This window comes from Stigmatopora nigra, chromosome 4, assembly GCF_051989575.1.
Source record: "Stigmatopora nigra isolate UIUO_SnigA chromosome 4, RoL_Snig_1.1, whole genome shotgun sequence".
NCBI classification, from domain to species: Eukaryota; Metazoa; Chordata; class Actinopteri; order Syngnathiformes; family Syngnathidae; genus Stigmatopora; species Stigmatopora nigra.
In genome coordinates this window covers 19,057,879-19,075,401 of record NC_135511.1, presented here as the reverse complement: position 1 = coordinate 19,075,401, position 17,523 = coordinate 19,057,879, and the positions used below count along the sequence as shown (strand labels likewise).

The 17,523-nt window shown below is 43.8% G+C and overlaps 1 protein-coding gene across 4 annotated transcripts; it reads left to right on the top strand.

Annotated features, from left to right (window-relative positions):
- Positions 1–484: 484 nt before the first annotated feature.
- On the top strand, positions 485–16,971 carry LOC144195535 (solute carrier family 23 member 2-like). Of its 4 annotated transcripts, none has more exons than XM_077715243.1 (16): positions 485–836; positions 5,546–5,594; positions 6,856–7,055; positions 8,299–8,397; positions 9,402–9,518; positions 10,026–10,183; positions 10,465–10,553; positions 10,666–10,733; positions 11,198–11,379; positions 11,476–11,596; positions 12,043–12,199; positions 12,427–12,574; positions 12,647–12,752; positions 13,293–13,560; positions 13,670–13,765; positions 14,273–16,971. In XM_077715243.1, the coding sequence occupies exons 1-16, from the start codon at positions 537–539 to the stop codon at positions 14,527–14,529; spliced, it is 2,415 nt and encodes an 804-aa protein (XP_077571369.1). In that variant the 5' UTR covers positions 485–536; the 3' UTR covers positions 14,530–16,971. The 4 variants fall into 4 exon arrangements, with proteins under 4 accessions (XP_077571369.1, XP_077571368.1, XP_077571371.1 ...); XM_077715242.1 differs by having other exon boundaries at positions 6,853–7,055; XM_077715245.1 differs by lacking the exon at positions 5,546–5,594 and having other exon boundaries at positions 692–836.
- Positions 16,972–17,523: the final 552 nt, after the last annotated feature.

Below are 17,523 nucleotides of genomic sequence, written 5' to 3'. Positions count from 1 at the left end.
AGAATTGCAAAGCTCAATTATAGCAACACTTTGTTCTGCACAATTTAAAACAATTTATATACATAAATCTAGTCAGTCTGTCTGGAAAAAAATAGGCGTGGATTATAAGGATTTGATTAAAAATATTCCTAAAACATATGGATATTTCCCGATCACAATGAGTGGGAGAAATCCAGCAAATTGTCTGCGGTGACATTATTTTACGCAACGTATTATAAAAGTACAAACGCTCGAAGCTAGGTGGCAGTGCGGTTAGCGCATTACCTTGCCTCCCAATCTTATGCCTTCCCTTTCAAATGAGAAAACATAACACGGGCTGTCCAACAAAATGGTTGTCGAATGTACTAGAACCTTAATTATATAGAAATCCTAATGTGTCTATCTAAGCTCCACTGTAGTACCTATTGTGCATCACGACCGCTCCGTTTTGCGTCACGGAGGTCGTCGTCTATGATTGGCCGAGACGCTGCGAGAGGCGGGAACAGACGTCACGAGGTTTTGCGCAGGCGCGAAGCCTGACTCAACCCCGTGGTTATATGAAAGACACAAATCCCTCCGCGGCGCGACCAGCGGTTGTCCAACCCGAGAGAAGAGAAGAGGGAAAGGGAGACGAAGCAGGTTCCTTCCTTTCTTCCATCCACTCGAGCGGCTTCAACGACGCTCGTCGTCGTCCTCGCGTGAGCCTTCGTCCGTCCGGCGGCTTCCAGCTCGAGCAAGCGGCGGCGGCGGCGGCGGCGGCTCACCTCTCTCCACCGACGGAGCCACCTCGCGGACACCAGCGCCGAGAGAGGAAGTGGGCTTCGGGCTTCCTCTTGGTCTTCTCTTTCTTCAGGCAGGTGAGTTAACGAGCACGCGAAGCCCATGCCCTGCACAACCCAACTCTACTAGCCCCAGACTGTGAAATAAATAAGAATAAATACATAAATAAATAAATAATAAATAGAATTGACGGCCGGGTATCTGGCTCTCTCGCCGTCCGTGGGTCTTCGGGGCGGTCGTGGGTGTTGCGTCGTCACGCCACCAGGCCCGATGTGTCATCCTCGAGCGCCCCGAAACCTTTCGTTTGGTTTACCTCCAACTTAATGTGACATGGCGAGACTCGAATGGTCGGTCTGTCAATTTGCTCGCTCGTGTGTCCGAAAACTGACGTGACAGCCAGCAGCCACCCATGGGTGCATCAAGTGAATCATGCCAACTGTCAGACACTTGGCATGACACTCACTGGATGTGCATCTTCTTTGCCCCCTAGCGATGAGGTCGTCCTGGAAACAGCCCGTTAACGGCCCGTTAACAGCCCTCTTATGTCACGCAGAGTTGACCCTCGGAATACGAGCAGCGTCCGTTCACAATGGCAGCTCGTAACGTCAATCTGCTCTTAACGTCAATGTATGTCCTCCCTAAGAAATGATTGAATTCCGGCTCAAGTCCAGCGGGTTTCCGCCAACTAATCATTCGCAGAATCCTTTTGAAAGCTATACAATCAGAAATGTATACAGTGTTTGTGTGACTTAAGAAATGCAGTAATTGTTCCAATATTGGTTTAGTAACTGGAATCCCGCGTAAGTCGAGTGGCATTTGGCGTGTAATCCGTTCCATGGTTCCCCACGCCACTCCTTAAACCATTTCAAAAGGCTAAAAAGTATATTTCTGTTCAAAGTTTTTCCTCCGAAGGCCTCTTTCAGAAATCTCAAAGGACGCAATTTCATTTTATTTGGTAAATATCCCATCGGAATCAGGAATCAAGAAAAAAATCAGGTTTTCAAATGTATTTTGACTCATTTGTTCTCACTCTCTTCGAAAGACGAAATTCAATCCAATTTGATAAGAGAGATTGTCAACGATTGAATGATGGCAATTTTCCATTTGAAAATGAATTTGATGTCCACAAATGTCAATGCGTTCAGGCCCAGCAGCAACAAAATAAAAGGTTGAAGGATTTTGCCAAATATATAAACATTTTTGTATTTTGCACATGAAAAAAATGCGTCCAATGCCATTAATCACAATTAAAAACGTTCATGTAGATATTTATTGACTCGACCAAAATGCAAGAAAATCCCAACCAAAACAGCTTTTTAAAAATGATTATATAAATGACGTTAAACCAAATACAGAAAATTTACATTGATTGAAAATAATGGCCATGGACCATTGATCTGTGGCCATCTAGTGTTCCAGCGGAGTATTGCAATCAAATGTAGTCCTCTTGTATGATTGTTTTATGGCTCTTATTTGTGGATTTTTTCATCTTTTTTTGCCGCTGGCCAATAAAAAGTAGGCAGCGGGCTTCAGTTTGGACACTCCTCCCGTGCGTAAACTGACAGATTAATGTGTAATGTAAAAGGAGGGAATTGGCTCACGGCGCCACAAACTAGCTGACCTATTCTATTTTTTCTCTCCTTTTTTGTACCGTCTCATGATCGCCAGCTAATAAACGAGAGCGTGACAAAGTCCGGCTTGGATCCAACGGGAAAAATATCACCTTTTTCTTTCTTTGCGCTGGGACAGCTTCCCCCGCGGTTTTAGCTTCTCACCTTGGTCACGGCTCGTTTCCAACGGAGGCCAATTAGGAGCGCTTTCAAATGGTGAAATGTCAGCGTTGGCACAAAAGCCTTGGCTCCGAGGAACCGTATCTTCAGCCGTGACAATGACCCCGACCGTCGTGCCACTTCTCTTCTGGAATGACAAATGGGCCTTGAAAATGTCGCCTCCTTCCCCGTCTTTCAATCCTAAATAACGTTTACTTGGTAATGATTTTTTTTGTTGGGTAGTTTGTAGCCGGGAAACGGTGGTATTTCTGAATGTTAAAAATTTGGCATCTTTGACTGAATATGTCAATATAGATGTATAATTTAGTATTATTTGAAATGGAATGTGCTTTTATGTCCTGTTCCCAGGCCACACCTGATTGCTTGCTTTTACGTCCACCTGCTTTAATAACTGTCATTTCCTTGTGGCGCAATAGCATTGTGTTTGCGGGGGGTGCTTGGATTAGATTGGAGAACAAAAGCTTAGAATTGTGAGATGTGCGCGCTACCTGCTCGCTTATCGTATGGCTTCAATTATCTATTAACAAAATCATTCCAAAACTATTCAAACTAGCAGGGAGAAAAGAATGTGGCTCACTGAACCGGTTTCCTGACCGATAGATTGTCTGGTATTCTAAATTCACCCCATTTTGTGCACACGCTCCCAGTTAAAAATGACCATTAGATTGCGCGTGAACTTTTGTTTTCTATTTTTTGAATTTTGGAGAACTTTAGCCAAATAGTCCATCCGGATAGCCTCGGAATTGAACGGAACAGCAATTTTGAAGAACTCACCGTCGGGATTCATGGATGGCCACTCCGGAATTCCCTGACTCTTTGTCGTTGCTACGTTTTGGGTCCTCGTCTGTCCACGACGGACCCCGTTTTCGGACACCACGTCCTATTTAATGGCAGTCTCCGTACGTTTTCGTATGAACGAGAAGAAATGCTACGGCAGAAGAACACGCTCCCTAAAGTCAAAGCCATTTTCAATGATGTTTCGGGGCTGCTTCGCCTCCTCGTGCCCCGCCCGGCCACCAAATCCGAACACCCCGATCGCCGTCCGCATCCCTCTCCTGGGCCCTTCGGACTCGATCCCCGCCGTCGGGCCCTAAAAAACGATGGCAGGACGCCCGCTCTTGACGTAACGTGGTTACGAAAGCCCCGGGAGGGAATTTCACGCCGGCCAGTCTCTGGCCGCGGCTTAAAGGATTTCATGGACTTGGAGCAACAATGGTCTTTGGCTCCCAAGGGGGCCCCGCTGCTCTCGGCGGGAGGGCGGGGGGCCCCGCGAGAAGGTCAGGTGACTAACCTGGTTACGTCGGGGACGGTGAGAACGCACCCCGAGTGAGCCACGGCGTGCTGCGCCTCGGGCCACGTTGCCGTGAGAAACCAGCGGAGGAACGCTGAAAGGTCGTCCGTCTTTGTGAGCGGGATGGAAATGGGAGCGTCTCTCCCACCGCTTGACGCACGGTTTCCGACGGCGCCGTGCCGGAGACCACCTGCCGTCGTCGCAAAGCGTTTTTTTTTTGGCCTTCCTTCCAACTCTCTTTTTCTTTTTATGTTGTTACGAGCTTTAGCTTAAAGCTATTTTTTATGCGCTAAACCCGTATTTCACTCTTATTGCTAATTAGACTTTGTGTATTCTAGTTTATTTCTTGTGTACAGCGTGACTTCAAATTCAATAAATAACTGTATTGATGTTGACTTTTTATTGTTCAATTTGCCAGTGCATTCATAAAATGAAGATTTCACTTTGCCTTTCATAATCAAAAGTATCATCAAATCAAATAACGAAATGCATTTATTTTTTGGGGGATTTTGTAACTTGGATCTTTTTGGTATCTCCAGTCCAAAAAATTCGTAACCTGAATCTAGAGGTATTTGTAAGTCGAGGAGGTATGACTGTACATGTCATGTTAGCCAGCTTCCTGTTGTGATGACGCTTTGACTATTCTCCTCCCCGTTGGTGTCTCGCACGGAGGAATGTCCCCGTGGACAGCCCCCCCCCTTCGTCGCACGCGCATAAAAGAGTTATGTCTGTGCGGCGGAAGAGGATTTGGTAATGTTTGCACGGCTGGGCCCCCATGTCCAAACATCCGGAGGCCGCCGGGAAAGTGTAGCCGAGCGCTGGAGCGTCCGTGCGTTACGCCGTCGCCGCCGCCGGGCCTCCTTATCGTAAGCGCGTCCTTATCGCTCCCTCGAATCGCTCGTCTTTGTTCCCCGCCGTTGTGACACCACGGCCACGGCCTAGTCCAAATTTCTCAACAAAACACGTTGACACACGGCACTCGCATTGCTTTTAGAATGCTCTGACTGGATTAGGGTCTGAATTAGGGAGTGGCCATCAGCATGAAAATGACAGATTTTATTCTCATTGCTTTTATAGTTTATAAAAGTGGCGGCCCGGGGGCCAAATCTGGCCCGCCGCCTCATTTTGTGCGGCCCAAAAAGTAAATCATGAGTTTCTATTTTAGGATCAAATTAAAATGAAGAGTATAGATGTATATTAAATTTACTGATTTCCCCCATTTTAAATTGATACTTGCTAATTTTTTAATCCATTTTTTCTGTTTTTAGTTCAGAAATCATTTTGTAAAATCTAAAAATATATTTTTAAAAAAGCTGCCATAAACATTGTTTTAGATGTATAAAAATGGAATATTCCGGGCCTTTAATCCAGTTCATTTATTTAAAAAAGAAGTAAATAAAATGGTGCGGCCCACATGAGTTGACTTTAAAGCGTGCCGAGTATGCCCCCCCCCCCGCCTTGAATTCTAATCAATGACTAGCTGTGTTTTGAATAAATTGTGTCCAATTAACGTGTATGTGTTCACCTCCCCGCTACTCCCTCCCTCCCTCCCTGTCTTTGACCTGTCCATCTCTTGTGCTTGATCCGCCCCCCTCCCTCCCTCCTATCTCTTGTTTCTTCTTCTTCTTCTTCTACTTTCCTCCTTAACCCGTATGCCCCCCCTCCCCCCTTTCTATCTCTCTCTCTCTCTCGCCCCTCCACACAGATGCTCCCAGCCGTGCAGATTGACGGGAGCGATGGGATGTGTCAACTAGGTATTTCACTGAGCCCATATTTTCACACCACCACGGGCAGGTGTCCAAAAATCTATTGGACAAATCACCACAATGCCTCTACTTACAAAATAGGCTCCCCAGAAGTGGTTTCGTAACTTGATTCTTTCATAAGTGGCGTGGCATTTTCCACTCCAAATCCTTTAAAAAAAATAAAAAAACTTCAAAGTGAAGTGGGACACACCCCTACTTACGGATAACTCCACTTATGAAAGATTCAAGTTACGAAAGGCCTCAAGGGGCAAATTTTCTTCCAAAAATTTCAAAAATTAACACAAACACTTACTCTCTCCCATATTTTATTTTGAATTATGAATAAAAAATATCAAAATAAAAACTAATAAAAAATAATAAAAATGCAGCTGGTATGATGACAATTAGGCTATTTGTCGAGTCAATCATGATGACAAATTATTATTATTCATAGAATAGAAATGCTTTTCCCTACCTTGCTGTGCTCCCATTGGTTAAGAGGGTTTCTATAGCACTTTCCATAACAATTGAAAATCGTGTTAAAGTATTTTTAATTTTCCGATTATTTTTTTTTTCATTTATTGTTCTTTTTTTAAAGTTAGCCACACACATTTTTGACATAAATTTGCTGGTTTAAACCGATTTAACTCTGATTTATGGGTGAGAGGTTGCCATAAGTAGCGAGTTTGTTGCGGCTTGTTTTGTCTCCAAATTTTTTTCATTTCTTCCAAAAATGCTGCGACCCAAAGACTAAATGAAAGCATTTTCCACGTGTTACGTGAAAGTTGGGCAAGCCGGATTGGGGCCACGGTCGTCACCTGGCCCTGGATCCAGTTATCAGGCAAAGCCAAAAGAAAACCTTGGTGGCTTTTGGGCCAAAGGACGCCTTCCTAAATCTCAAGGCGAGAGTTGCGCTGACGTTTCCAACGGAACATTTGCTATCTCTCTCAGGGTCGCTTTTTCCTGCGCCGTATTAGCCTCGTTTTTATTTTTTGTCGCCCTCGTTCTCCCTGGTCTTTCTGGTGTCCGGCACCCCCGCCGGCCATTGTTTTTCTCTTGCGTAAATGTATCATCCATGCATAATTTATCATCCAAACAGATGTGTAGGATTGGCTACCGCGCTTCCCGACATCTGTTGCTAATAAATTAAAAAAGAGTTGGCTGAAAGTGAACTTGCCACAATTTATAAGCGACTTTCTCGGGCCATCCACTTTCCACTTGAAATTGATTTCCACGCCATTCTTGTGTGTGTTTTTTTTTAACCCAGCAGACGAGTCATCCCCGGACCATGTGATTGGGCGAAGGGGCTCATCTAGCGTCTTCACCCCGGAGCGAGACGGGGGCGACGGAGCCGGGCAAGCCAAAATGGGCGTGGGCAAGAATACGGCCGCCAAAGCCGTGGACAGCGGCAGCGAGGGAGGAAAATATGAAGAGGAGAGCAAACAGGCCACAGACTTCTACCCCATTCCGGTACGTGCCTCATTTTAGGCCCAAGTCGAGTGGTACCTTGACATACGAGCTTCATTGCTTCCGGGACTGAGCTCGTATGTCGATTTTTCTTGTAACTCAAATCAACGTTTCCCATTGAAATGAACTCAAAACTAATGAATTGGTTCCAACCCTTTGAAAAAACAGTATATTGGATTGGAAAAAATGTTGATTTCTTTTAATTCACCATCTATTAACTGAGTAACACAGAACTCGTGGTTTAATAGTAATAAAATGTGTTTAATAGAACTAAAATTAGACAGATTTTGCGGGTTAGGGTAGAGCGAGGCACATAGAAGAAGGCGGGGGCTTGTTTCCCACGGCAACGCACTTGTACCCAAACAAACTAATTTAAATGAACTTGGATGAATATATACAGACACTCAAACATACGTTTAATGTAAATTTTCTTGCCAAAATGTCGCTTCTGCTTTTTTTGGGGTGCAATGATGATAACAAAAGGTCAAACATGGCGACATATGAAGCCAAATGTATAAATGTCCCAAACTTTTGAGGCACAAAATGACACTAGAATCAATCTAAATCGAAAATCATGTGAAATACTTTGATGAGGCGTTGCAAAGGAGCCTCGGCGGCGGCGCTCGCTCGCTCGCTTGCTTGCTTGCTTTGTGTATGTATAGTCTTGCCGCCACAAATATTTGCCGACCTTCCTCGGCTGTTTAAAATGTTGCTAGCGAAAACATCAACGGCCTTGGATCCCGCCCATCTTTGCGGCGTGCTACTGACGGACTCACAAAATAGAAGCAAAGGGGAAGGAAATGTCTGATTTGGGCTTCCTCACAGCCTGTTTTGTCCCCCCTGATGTCACAGAAGCTCCCGGAGGTGCTTTCCCTTTCTTTTCACTATATAGAAATCCATTTTGAACTTTCTGGCTTTACAACATCGTTAAAGCTCCCTTGCCTATCTCAAAAGTATTTATTCACTTTGAATTATTCACTCGTGTATTTTAATGATGTATGCTCTACAAATATGCAATATTAGAAAAATCAACACCCAAATTTGAAGTGTTTCTTCAGGAAAGAACATATGTGGCCCATCCCAAGTTGAAAGCCATCATATTTTAGATTGTATTTTCAGTCAAATTCCTCTTTTAGCTCCCCAACTCGCTTTAGAATCTACTTTGTACTGCCAAGTGTGTTCACTTTGCCACGGGTGCTGTGAATATCCAATTCTTACCAAGCTCTTTTTAAACACGTGTGGCTAGGTGGTGGTCAACGGAGTGGGCGGAGCCAACGGGGACCAGGATACGGAGAACACGGAGCTGATGGCCGTCTACACCAAAGAGGCTCAAAGAGCCGAAAAGGTAAGCACGACAATATTTGCTCTTGCTATTAACTGACTCTGATCAAATGAATGAACAATTAGGGAAAAAACGTGTTTTTGTCTGAAATTTTCAAGCATTCCGTGATAGTCCAACGACAAAACTTTGCCATAAAAAAGGCAAACTTGTCAATTACCATAGGGATTTGCTGGTAGCCGAGTCCTTTTTGTGGCCAAATATTTTTGGGTGCTTTAATTTCTGCGACTTCCAACGTCTTGGGAGTTGAACCGTTGTTTTTAGTCTCATCGTTATTGCGACAAACTAATGAATCGTCTACTTAAAAAAATCACCAAAAAACAAAAGAAACACTTGTGGAAAAAGGCCTCTTGACTCATATAGGCGTGGACCGTTAATACAGAAAAAGGAGTCCATTCATGCTGAGGAGGCAGACGAACCCTGATAATCATCTTAACTTAACTTAGGTATGCTCCCCCCCCCCTCCCCCTTCGGATTATTATGACTCGCTATTGTGATAGTGCAAATGCTTCATTCTGAGGTTGAAAGTTATCTGTAAGCAAGTCTCTCTCTCTCTCTCTCTCTCTCTCTCTCTCTCTTTTCCTGTGACTCTTTCCTTTCCTTTGTCCTGCTAAAGTTTTGACATTGTCACCGTGACGACGCACTTTCTCTGGAAGTTCACTAACACTTTTTCTCTTCTCCCTTTCATAATAATAATAATAATAATGATGATTCAACACTTGCTTCACTTGGGCAATATGGCCAAAAAGAAATCCTCCATTTTTATTTTGTATTTTTCTATTCATTCATTTATCCTCCAAGTTGGTGTGGCATCAACCTATTTATTTATTTTTTTAATTATTATTTTAAGAAAAATGAATTTATTGATGGCCACTTAAGTTTGCTTTCCCTTTATATAAGTTAGTGACATGTCCCAAATAGAGAAGAAAAATAAATGGTTTGAAATGAAAAATCAATCTTTTGATTATTTTTTTTTATGATTGAATTTTTGTTTTTGTTTTTTTATTTAGAGCTCCATTTCTGAAACATTGGACAGTTCAGAGAGCGTGGATCCAAGGAGGATGGACATGATCTATATCATAGAAGACACTCCACCTTGGTACCTGTGTGTATTTTTGGGCCTACAGGTAAATGGCGTCCACGCACGCACACACACACACACACACACACACACACACACACACACACACACACACACACACACACACACACACACACACACACACACAAAAACACACCTTCTTAACACTGCTCTTTTATTACCTTAAGTGGAGAGGGAGCTAAAATACTTGTAATTCATTCCATTTTTAAACAAGCTGTCACTCAAGGACAATTAGGCTCACCCGCATTTGCTCTGAAATGAACTTCCCATAAATTCATTTCTTTTTTGACTTTTGATTGGCTCTCCACCTATTTTCAGTCTCTACAAAAATAATGTGCTTTTGTTTGTAGTGATTACATAACATAATACGCAAAGCGCTTTTTGCCACTCAGACAATTATTGCCGTGCATTTTGGCTTTGGGTATTTTTTTTTTATTCCCCTTTCCTTCGGCAAACCCGTAAAATCAGCTATGAAAAAATGTGAGAGATGTCTAAGAAAGTGTGTTTGTTTTTTGTTTTTGTGTGTTTGCAGCACTATTTGACGTGTTTCAGCGGAACCATCGCGGTGCCGTTCCTCCTGGCCGAAGCCATGTGCGTGGGCTTTGACCAGTGGGCCACCAGCCAGCTCATCGGGACCATCTTCTTTTGCGTGGGAATCACCACCCTGCTGCAAACCACGCTGGGCTGCAGGTATTAATTAAAAAAAATACAATTATGAATTAATGGAACTGGATTAAAAGCCCTGAATACTCTGTTTTTATAGATCTCATAAAACATTTCATTGATCTTTTTAAATATATTTTTAGATTTGACCAAATGATTTTTGAACTAAAAATACAGAAAAAAAAATGATTAAAAAATGGCTATGATGGATTTAAAAGGGGGAAGAAAAACAGGAAACTTAATATACATCGATATCTATCATTTGAATTTTTTGGTGGGTTTATTTTCCCCCGTTTGCTTGTCTGCAGGTTGCCGTTGTTCCAGGCCAGCGCGTTTGCCTTCCTGGCCCCAGCCCGAGCCATCCTCTCACTGGACAAGTGGAAGTGCAACAACACGGGTGAGAAGAGCGCGTCTTCCTACAAAGATTGCGCAGGGTTTTTATTTCAAATTTTTTTTATTATGACCTATGTCTGTGACAACAACAATGTTTTTTTTTTACCTCTCCTCAGAAATCCTGGGGATGAACAGCACAGAGATTGTGAACACGGAGCACATTTGGCATCCCAGGATACGAGAAGTGAGACATAGAAAATACACCAGTCAATATTTTTGGGAGGAGTGCTTAGAAAAGGCTCCGAGCAAAATAAGAAGTGGAATGACATGATGTCAGCCTGAAAAAGACTTGCGGCGGGCGGGCGGGCGGGCGGGCTTTGGTCACATGACCTGAGAATGGCAGTTCAATGAGACTTGAATAACTCCTTCCCAACCAAACAAACAGTCATTGGAGAGCTGCCAATTGCTCTCGTAACTATCCCAAAATTTGTCATGTAAGTACTTAATACTCCCCCCAAAAATGACTTGATACTACTTGAATAACAAAGCCCAACAAATGGAAGTATTTCAGTGCCGTTGGCCATCAAATGAGTCATCGTAAAAAAAATCAGGAAAATATTCTATCTAAAATGGTCCGCATGAAATGGAGTTGACGTTAAAGCGGCCCACGAACCAACCCGAGTCTGACATCTTTTTGTTTTTTGTAAGATCCAAGGAGCCATCATCGTGTCCTCGCTGGTGGAGGTTTGCATCGGAGCGCTGGGTCTCCCCGGGCTCCTCTTGAAGTACATCGGGCCCCTGACCATCACCCCCACCGTGGCCCTCATCGGCCTCTCCGGCTTCCAGGCGGCCGGTGAGAGGGCGGGAAAACATTGGGGTGTCGCCATGCTGTAAGTGGAAGGACGCTCCCTCGTTTTGGGAAAAAAAGGAAAATTGAATTGAATTGAATTTGAAATGAATGTGGTTTTGCCCTTTTGTGTTGTCAGCACCATTTTCCTGGTGCTCCTGTTTTCCCAGTACGCCCGAAACGTCCACTTCCCGCTGCCGGTCTACAAGGCCAAAAAAGGCTGGACGTCCTACCGACTGCAAGTTTTCAAAATGTTCCCGGTAAGTCCCGCCCTGCGTTATGGGACCATATTTTGACCTTTTCTTTGAAAATTCCTCGACATGATGAGCAAACAGAGCCGGCTTGTTGAACTGCTACCCAGTCCTACTACTACTGTAGTCGATCTGCTGCCCTCTAGTGTTCATGCAGGGAAACGCTAAGGTCTTACCTAAAAGTTTTTTTTTTTCTGGGACGAGATCAAAAGAGAGATTGTAAGGGAAAGTCCCCTTTCGTAATTTTTCTTTTTTAACCATCTTTGAGTCTTGTACTGGAATACAAGGTTAAATTGTCCAGCCTCCAATGGAGTCATTTTTATTTTTAGGTTTTGTTACTTTGAGGAAAATCCGTCGAAAAATGGATTCAAGTGTCAGAAATGGATTTGAATCTAGCTATGGGAGCCTAAAGTAGCAAGTATCTCCTCGTCCTCCTCCTCCTCCTCTTTCTCCAGATCATCATGGCCATCCTGGTGTCGTGGTTTCTCTGCTTCATCTTCACGGTGACGGACGTTTTTCCGCCGGAAAAGGGCAAGTACGGCTACTACGCTCGCACGGACGCGCGCCAGGGAATCCTCTCGGCGGCGCCCTGGTTCAAGATTCCCTACCCATGTGAGTCCCTCCGCCGCCTATAGTCATTTAATCCATTTTGCAATATGACGTTACGACATTCTCATTCATATCCATTCAAAAGTCTGTCCAAAATCCTCTTTTCCTGTGTGTTTTGGGTGAAAATCGGCGGGTGTACTTCCTCGCACGTCCACTAGTTGACATGATAATCGCGACTATGCAGTTTTTTCGGCTATTATTGATTTTTTTTTTTTGGCCCCCCCTTTCAGTCCAGTGGGGCGTTCCCAACGTCACGGCGGCGGGCGTGATCGGCATGATGAGCGCCGTGGTGGCCAGCATCATCGAATCCATCGGCGACTATTACGCCTGCGCTCGCCTGTCGTGCGCGCCACCGCCGCCCATCCACGCCATCAACAGGTAAGCGAGCCCTCGGCCCGCGCTCTGTGGTCCTTCCTGGCGACAACCAACGGTTGCCTTATTTCTTGTCAGGGGCATATTCGTGGAGGGCATCTCTTGCGTGCTGGACGGCCTTTTTGGGACGGGAAACGGCTCCACCTCCTCCAGCCCCAACATTGGCGTTCTGGGAATAACAAAGGTATTCCAAAACCTATTCCATTCTTCATGATGTCCACGTATTTGCTCAATTTTTCATTTGGATCTCAGTTTCATTTCCAATAGTTGGCTTAGCACAATGGTCTAGATGACTGGTGTCAAAGCGGCGGCCCGGGGGCCAAATCTGGCCCGCCGCCTCATTGTGTGCGGCCCGAGAAAGTTAATGATGAGTGCCGACTTTCTGTTTTAGGATCAAATTCAAATGAAGAGTATAGATGTATATTAAATTTCCTAATTTTCCCCCTTTTAATCAAAAAATGTCTTTTTTTATCAATTTTTTCAGTTTTTAGTTAAAAAAATCATTTAGTAAAATCTAAAAATATAAAAAAGAAATACTAAAATAAACATTGTATTAGATTTATTGAAAAAACAGAATATTCGGGGCATTTAATCCAGTTCTTTTAATCATTTTTTAAAAAAAATCTAAATATTATATCTAAAATGATCCGGCCCACATAACAGTCTGGTCTAGATTGAAAGCCAGCTTTGAAACGTTTTGATTGGATCCCATGATCTCTGACAGGTGGGCAGCCGTCGCGTGATCCAGTACGGCGCCGCCATGATGCTACTGCTGGGCCTGGTGGGCAAATTCAGCGCCCTGTTCGCCTCCCTGCCGGACCCCGTGTTGGGGGCGCTCTTCTGCACTCTGTTCGGCATGATCACGGCGGTGGGGCTGTCCAACCTGCAGTTTGTGGACCTCAACTCTTCGCGCAACCTCTTTGTGCTGGGCTTCTCCATCTTCTTTGGCCTCATGCTGCCCAGCTACCTGAAAAAGAACCCGCTGGTTACAGGTGAGTCGGCCCAAAATCTCAGTGGACCTGCCGAGGAGCGCTACTTTGCCACGTTCCTCCATTTTTCTCCAGAGATGATTGACTGTCTTGTTTTTGTTTTTCTCGCCAGGCATTGTTGAGGTTGACCAAGTGCTGAACGTGCTTCTCACCACGGCCATGTTTGTGGGAGGATCGGTGGCATTCATTTTGGACAACACTATTCCAGGTGAGACACACCTTTGAAGGACTAAAGTACTTGGGGCCGGAGTCACGGGCTATTGCAGTAGCTAGACCACGGGTGTCAAAGTGGCGGCCCCGGGGCCAAATCTGGCCCGCCGCTTCATTTTGTGCGGCCCGAGAAAGTCAATCATGAGTGCCAACTTTCTGTTTTCGGATCAAGTTAAAATGAAGAGTATAGATGGATATTACATTTCCTGATTTTTTTCCCCTTTTAAATCAATCATTGCCATTTTTATTATCCATTTTTTTAGTTCAAAAGTCATTTTGTAAAATCAAAAAATATATTTAAAAAAAGCTCAAATTAACATTATTTTAGATCTATAAAAAACTGAATATTCAGAGCCATTTAATCCATTGATGAAATAAAAAAATCTAAATATTATATCTAAAATGGACGTTGGAACTGGCTATTTGCATTCCCTAGGAGCTCCATTCCAAAACATTGTGGCGTGCTAACGTCAGCTAACGTCAGCTAACGCTAGCCTCTCGCCAGGTACCCCCGAGGAGCGCGGCATCCGGAAGCTGAAGCGGGGCACGGGTCCCAGCGCCGCCGAGCTGGAGGGGATGCGATCCTACGACCTCCCTTTCGGGATGGACTTCATTCGCAGGCACTCCTTCTTCAAGTACCTCCCCATCAGCCCCACCTTCGCCGGCTACCAGTGGGGGGCGCTGCGGCAGAGCTGCCGGAGCGGCTGCGGCCGGGCGGAAGACGGCGAGGGAGGAGTTTCCCGCGGCGAGAGTCTTCCCTAACCCCGCCTCCATTTGAGGAGCAAACTGAGTGGGGGGAAAAAGAAGAAAAAAAATGCCCGGGTACGATCGGGGGGAGCCTCCGACCTCCGTCTACTGTTTTGCCCCTCCCCAACGTGCCGTTCCGAGCGTGCCGCCAAAAACGGCGCCCGCTTGGCGCGTTGGTGGACGCCGTCACTTTTAATCCACCCTGCCCATTCCAAATGATGCAAAACGAAGCAAGAAGAAAAGAAAAGAAAGGAAGCAGCATGTATGCAAGCCGCTACGCACAAACATGGATTTTGGACACCGCCATCTTTTTCCTCAGTTGCGAACGTCAGCCCTTTGTAAACTTTCAGGCCGCTCAAATCTCAGTTGGACGCCCGTTAAATTCAACCGTCAAAGTGTTTACACATCTGGGTTTATCAGTATTAGCCACAAGCATCCTCATATAGTCATTGACGCTCTTTGAATACTGTATCATAAGGCGAGAGCTCTGTTACTCCCGAAGACTTCCTCCAGTTTACTCGTGTCAAGGTGCAGACCGTCAATCGCTCTCGGATGAAAGTACTCCAATCGCATCTTGTGGACAAGGCTAGCGGCTTTTTGCCAAGACGGTAGTCCGAGGAAGAGAAACCAAAACTGTTATTTTGTCCTTAGAGCTCCTTTACTAGTGGCTTCTTGACCTTTTGAGGGATTTGAACAGGTTCTCTGTTGCTGCCTAAGTTATTGGCAAGGCTACTTTTGGGGATTTTGAGGTTTGTGACTTGGATTCCATCCGATTTCTCCACAGAAAGAAAGACTACTCTTTAAATTCATAGTTTTCAATCATCTGGCCTTAAGATAGTAAATCCTTCTGAGTTTGGTGAAGACTCAACTGGCGTCTTCTCATGCCAGTAAATTTGTTTGGATGTGACTTCGTCTCGTCTCGCTCTGAATGCGTATTTTTCTCCCTTTAAAAAAGGGTTGTGGCATCTAGCCACTTTTAACGGGGGGTCCAATTGAGATGGAGTTTATTGAAGAAACCAAAAGTTTGCTTTACCAAAAGAGAAATGTTTCAACCGTTCTTTTCATTTGAATCACCATGTCTTTAGTTAAAGTTATTTATTTGGGAAAGTAAAGTTGCTTATGCAAAGCAGGACTTTGGGTCTGAACGAAGGCCTTTGCTAGCTTACGGTTCACGTGCACGGATTTTGCTCATGCTCTATGAGGATGTTTGCCTCTATTTGGGAAAACTAAATAATTGCCTTTTTTTACGGTTATTCCCAGTGATATGTTGACCATTTATTCATGAAATGTGAGCACAATGCTATTGCAAAGTTATTTTGAACCAAATAACACTGCCAGACTTCCCCAGTTTGGGTGTCTATGGTTTCAGATAGCAGTCAATAAGGTTAAAAAAAGATAAACATTGAGCTGGGACGTCAATTTCCATTACAATATTCTGCTACGTCAATGTTTGAATATTTCCTTTGATATTTACATTTCCATACAACACGTTTGAAGGGGCTTTTTGTTGGATTTAGCCGTTGGTCTCGTAAAACCACAAGAAAACTAGCGGTTTCCTCATTAGGAATGGCCGTTGTCACGGGAACGGATAAGGTAGCAACACGCAAGGCCACTCCGTTCGCGGCAACTCTTCTTTCTTCGCCAGCCGTTTACACATTTTTTTGCGGTTTAGTGACAAAATGGCGGTTGGGTCTTGCTTAACAAGGTGGCCAGAAGCACACGAGGATGAGGACGAAGAATCCGTCCCTTTCAGTTATTATGAAGGGGATGATACACCTGGACTAAAAATATTTTCTTCTAGGTACTTAACACCTGTTCTCTCTTTGACTGTTCTTCTTTAGTTTATATATATACATATATCTATATGTACATGTGTGTGTATGTATGTATAGATAGAGATTTATAAATACATGCATTTTTTGCAAGCAAATATTTCTAAGAATGAAATAACTATGATTTTAAATCATGCTGGAAAGTGCACTCTTTAATTGTACCTTTATTTTGAGAGAAAAATCGGTTTCAGTTCTTTTATGCTTGTTTAAGATTTGTTTTGTGTGGGTATATATTTATATACACATACAAAAAAATGAGAAATTTAAAGAGCGGATGATTATGTATATTTAACTTGCCAAAAGCCTTGTAATATAAATGGTGTCAACTAATGGTAGCAACAGAAATGGTTGATTCTTTGTTCCTAATACTATTTAATAAGATGTTACAGAATGTATGTTTTTGTCTTCTTCATTTGATATGAAAATTCATGCGCACAACTCTGCTTTGAAATATGCAAATCTGCAATCTTTCCTTTGCAACTCGGTTCGTGTCCACTTTTTGTTTTGATTTTTCTCATGTTAAATTTCAACGGTTGTGTCATCTTTCCACATCCGGTGACTCATTTCCTCGATGCAACTTTTCAATCAATCAAAAAAAAAATCAAATAAAATGGATGTCAAATCATTTAGGCTGCACTTTTATTGTACTCCAGGCGGAAGTTGTTGGCGTGTTTCTTGTTTTTGTTTTTTTTCAACGATTCTTGTTTTTTCCCCCTTAGTGATTAGCAATTCCGTTCACCTGGTGTGTCCTGTCTCCCCATTGGTTGGCTCTCGTCTCAGCCAGCTGTTTCGAATTATCCAACTCCGGCCGTCGAGTCTGTCGTCCGCCTGCAGATTCCCAAATCTTTGTGTCTTCTGCTCACGTAAGCTTATGTTTCTTTTCTTGATGTTTTCCCTGTTTTAAGGTTTATTTTATAGGTGAACTCGTTTGTTTCTTAAATGTTTACTCGTCTTTCGTGTCGGCCTGTACTAGCTAGCGTCCAACTCCCATGACCACTTGCGAACCAAGCCTGTTAGCTAGTTTGTTTACATACAGTAGTGGACGTCCATACCATGTTAACTGGGAGGGACCAAACAAATCATCTATAATTCATCTAACGTTATTCATTAATTCATTCCAAAATCCAAGTTGGGTCATCCTACATTATTGTCCCGTGATCAAGATGGGACGTGGCCG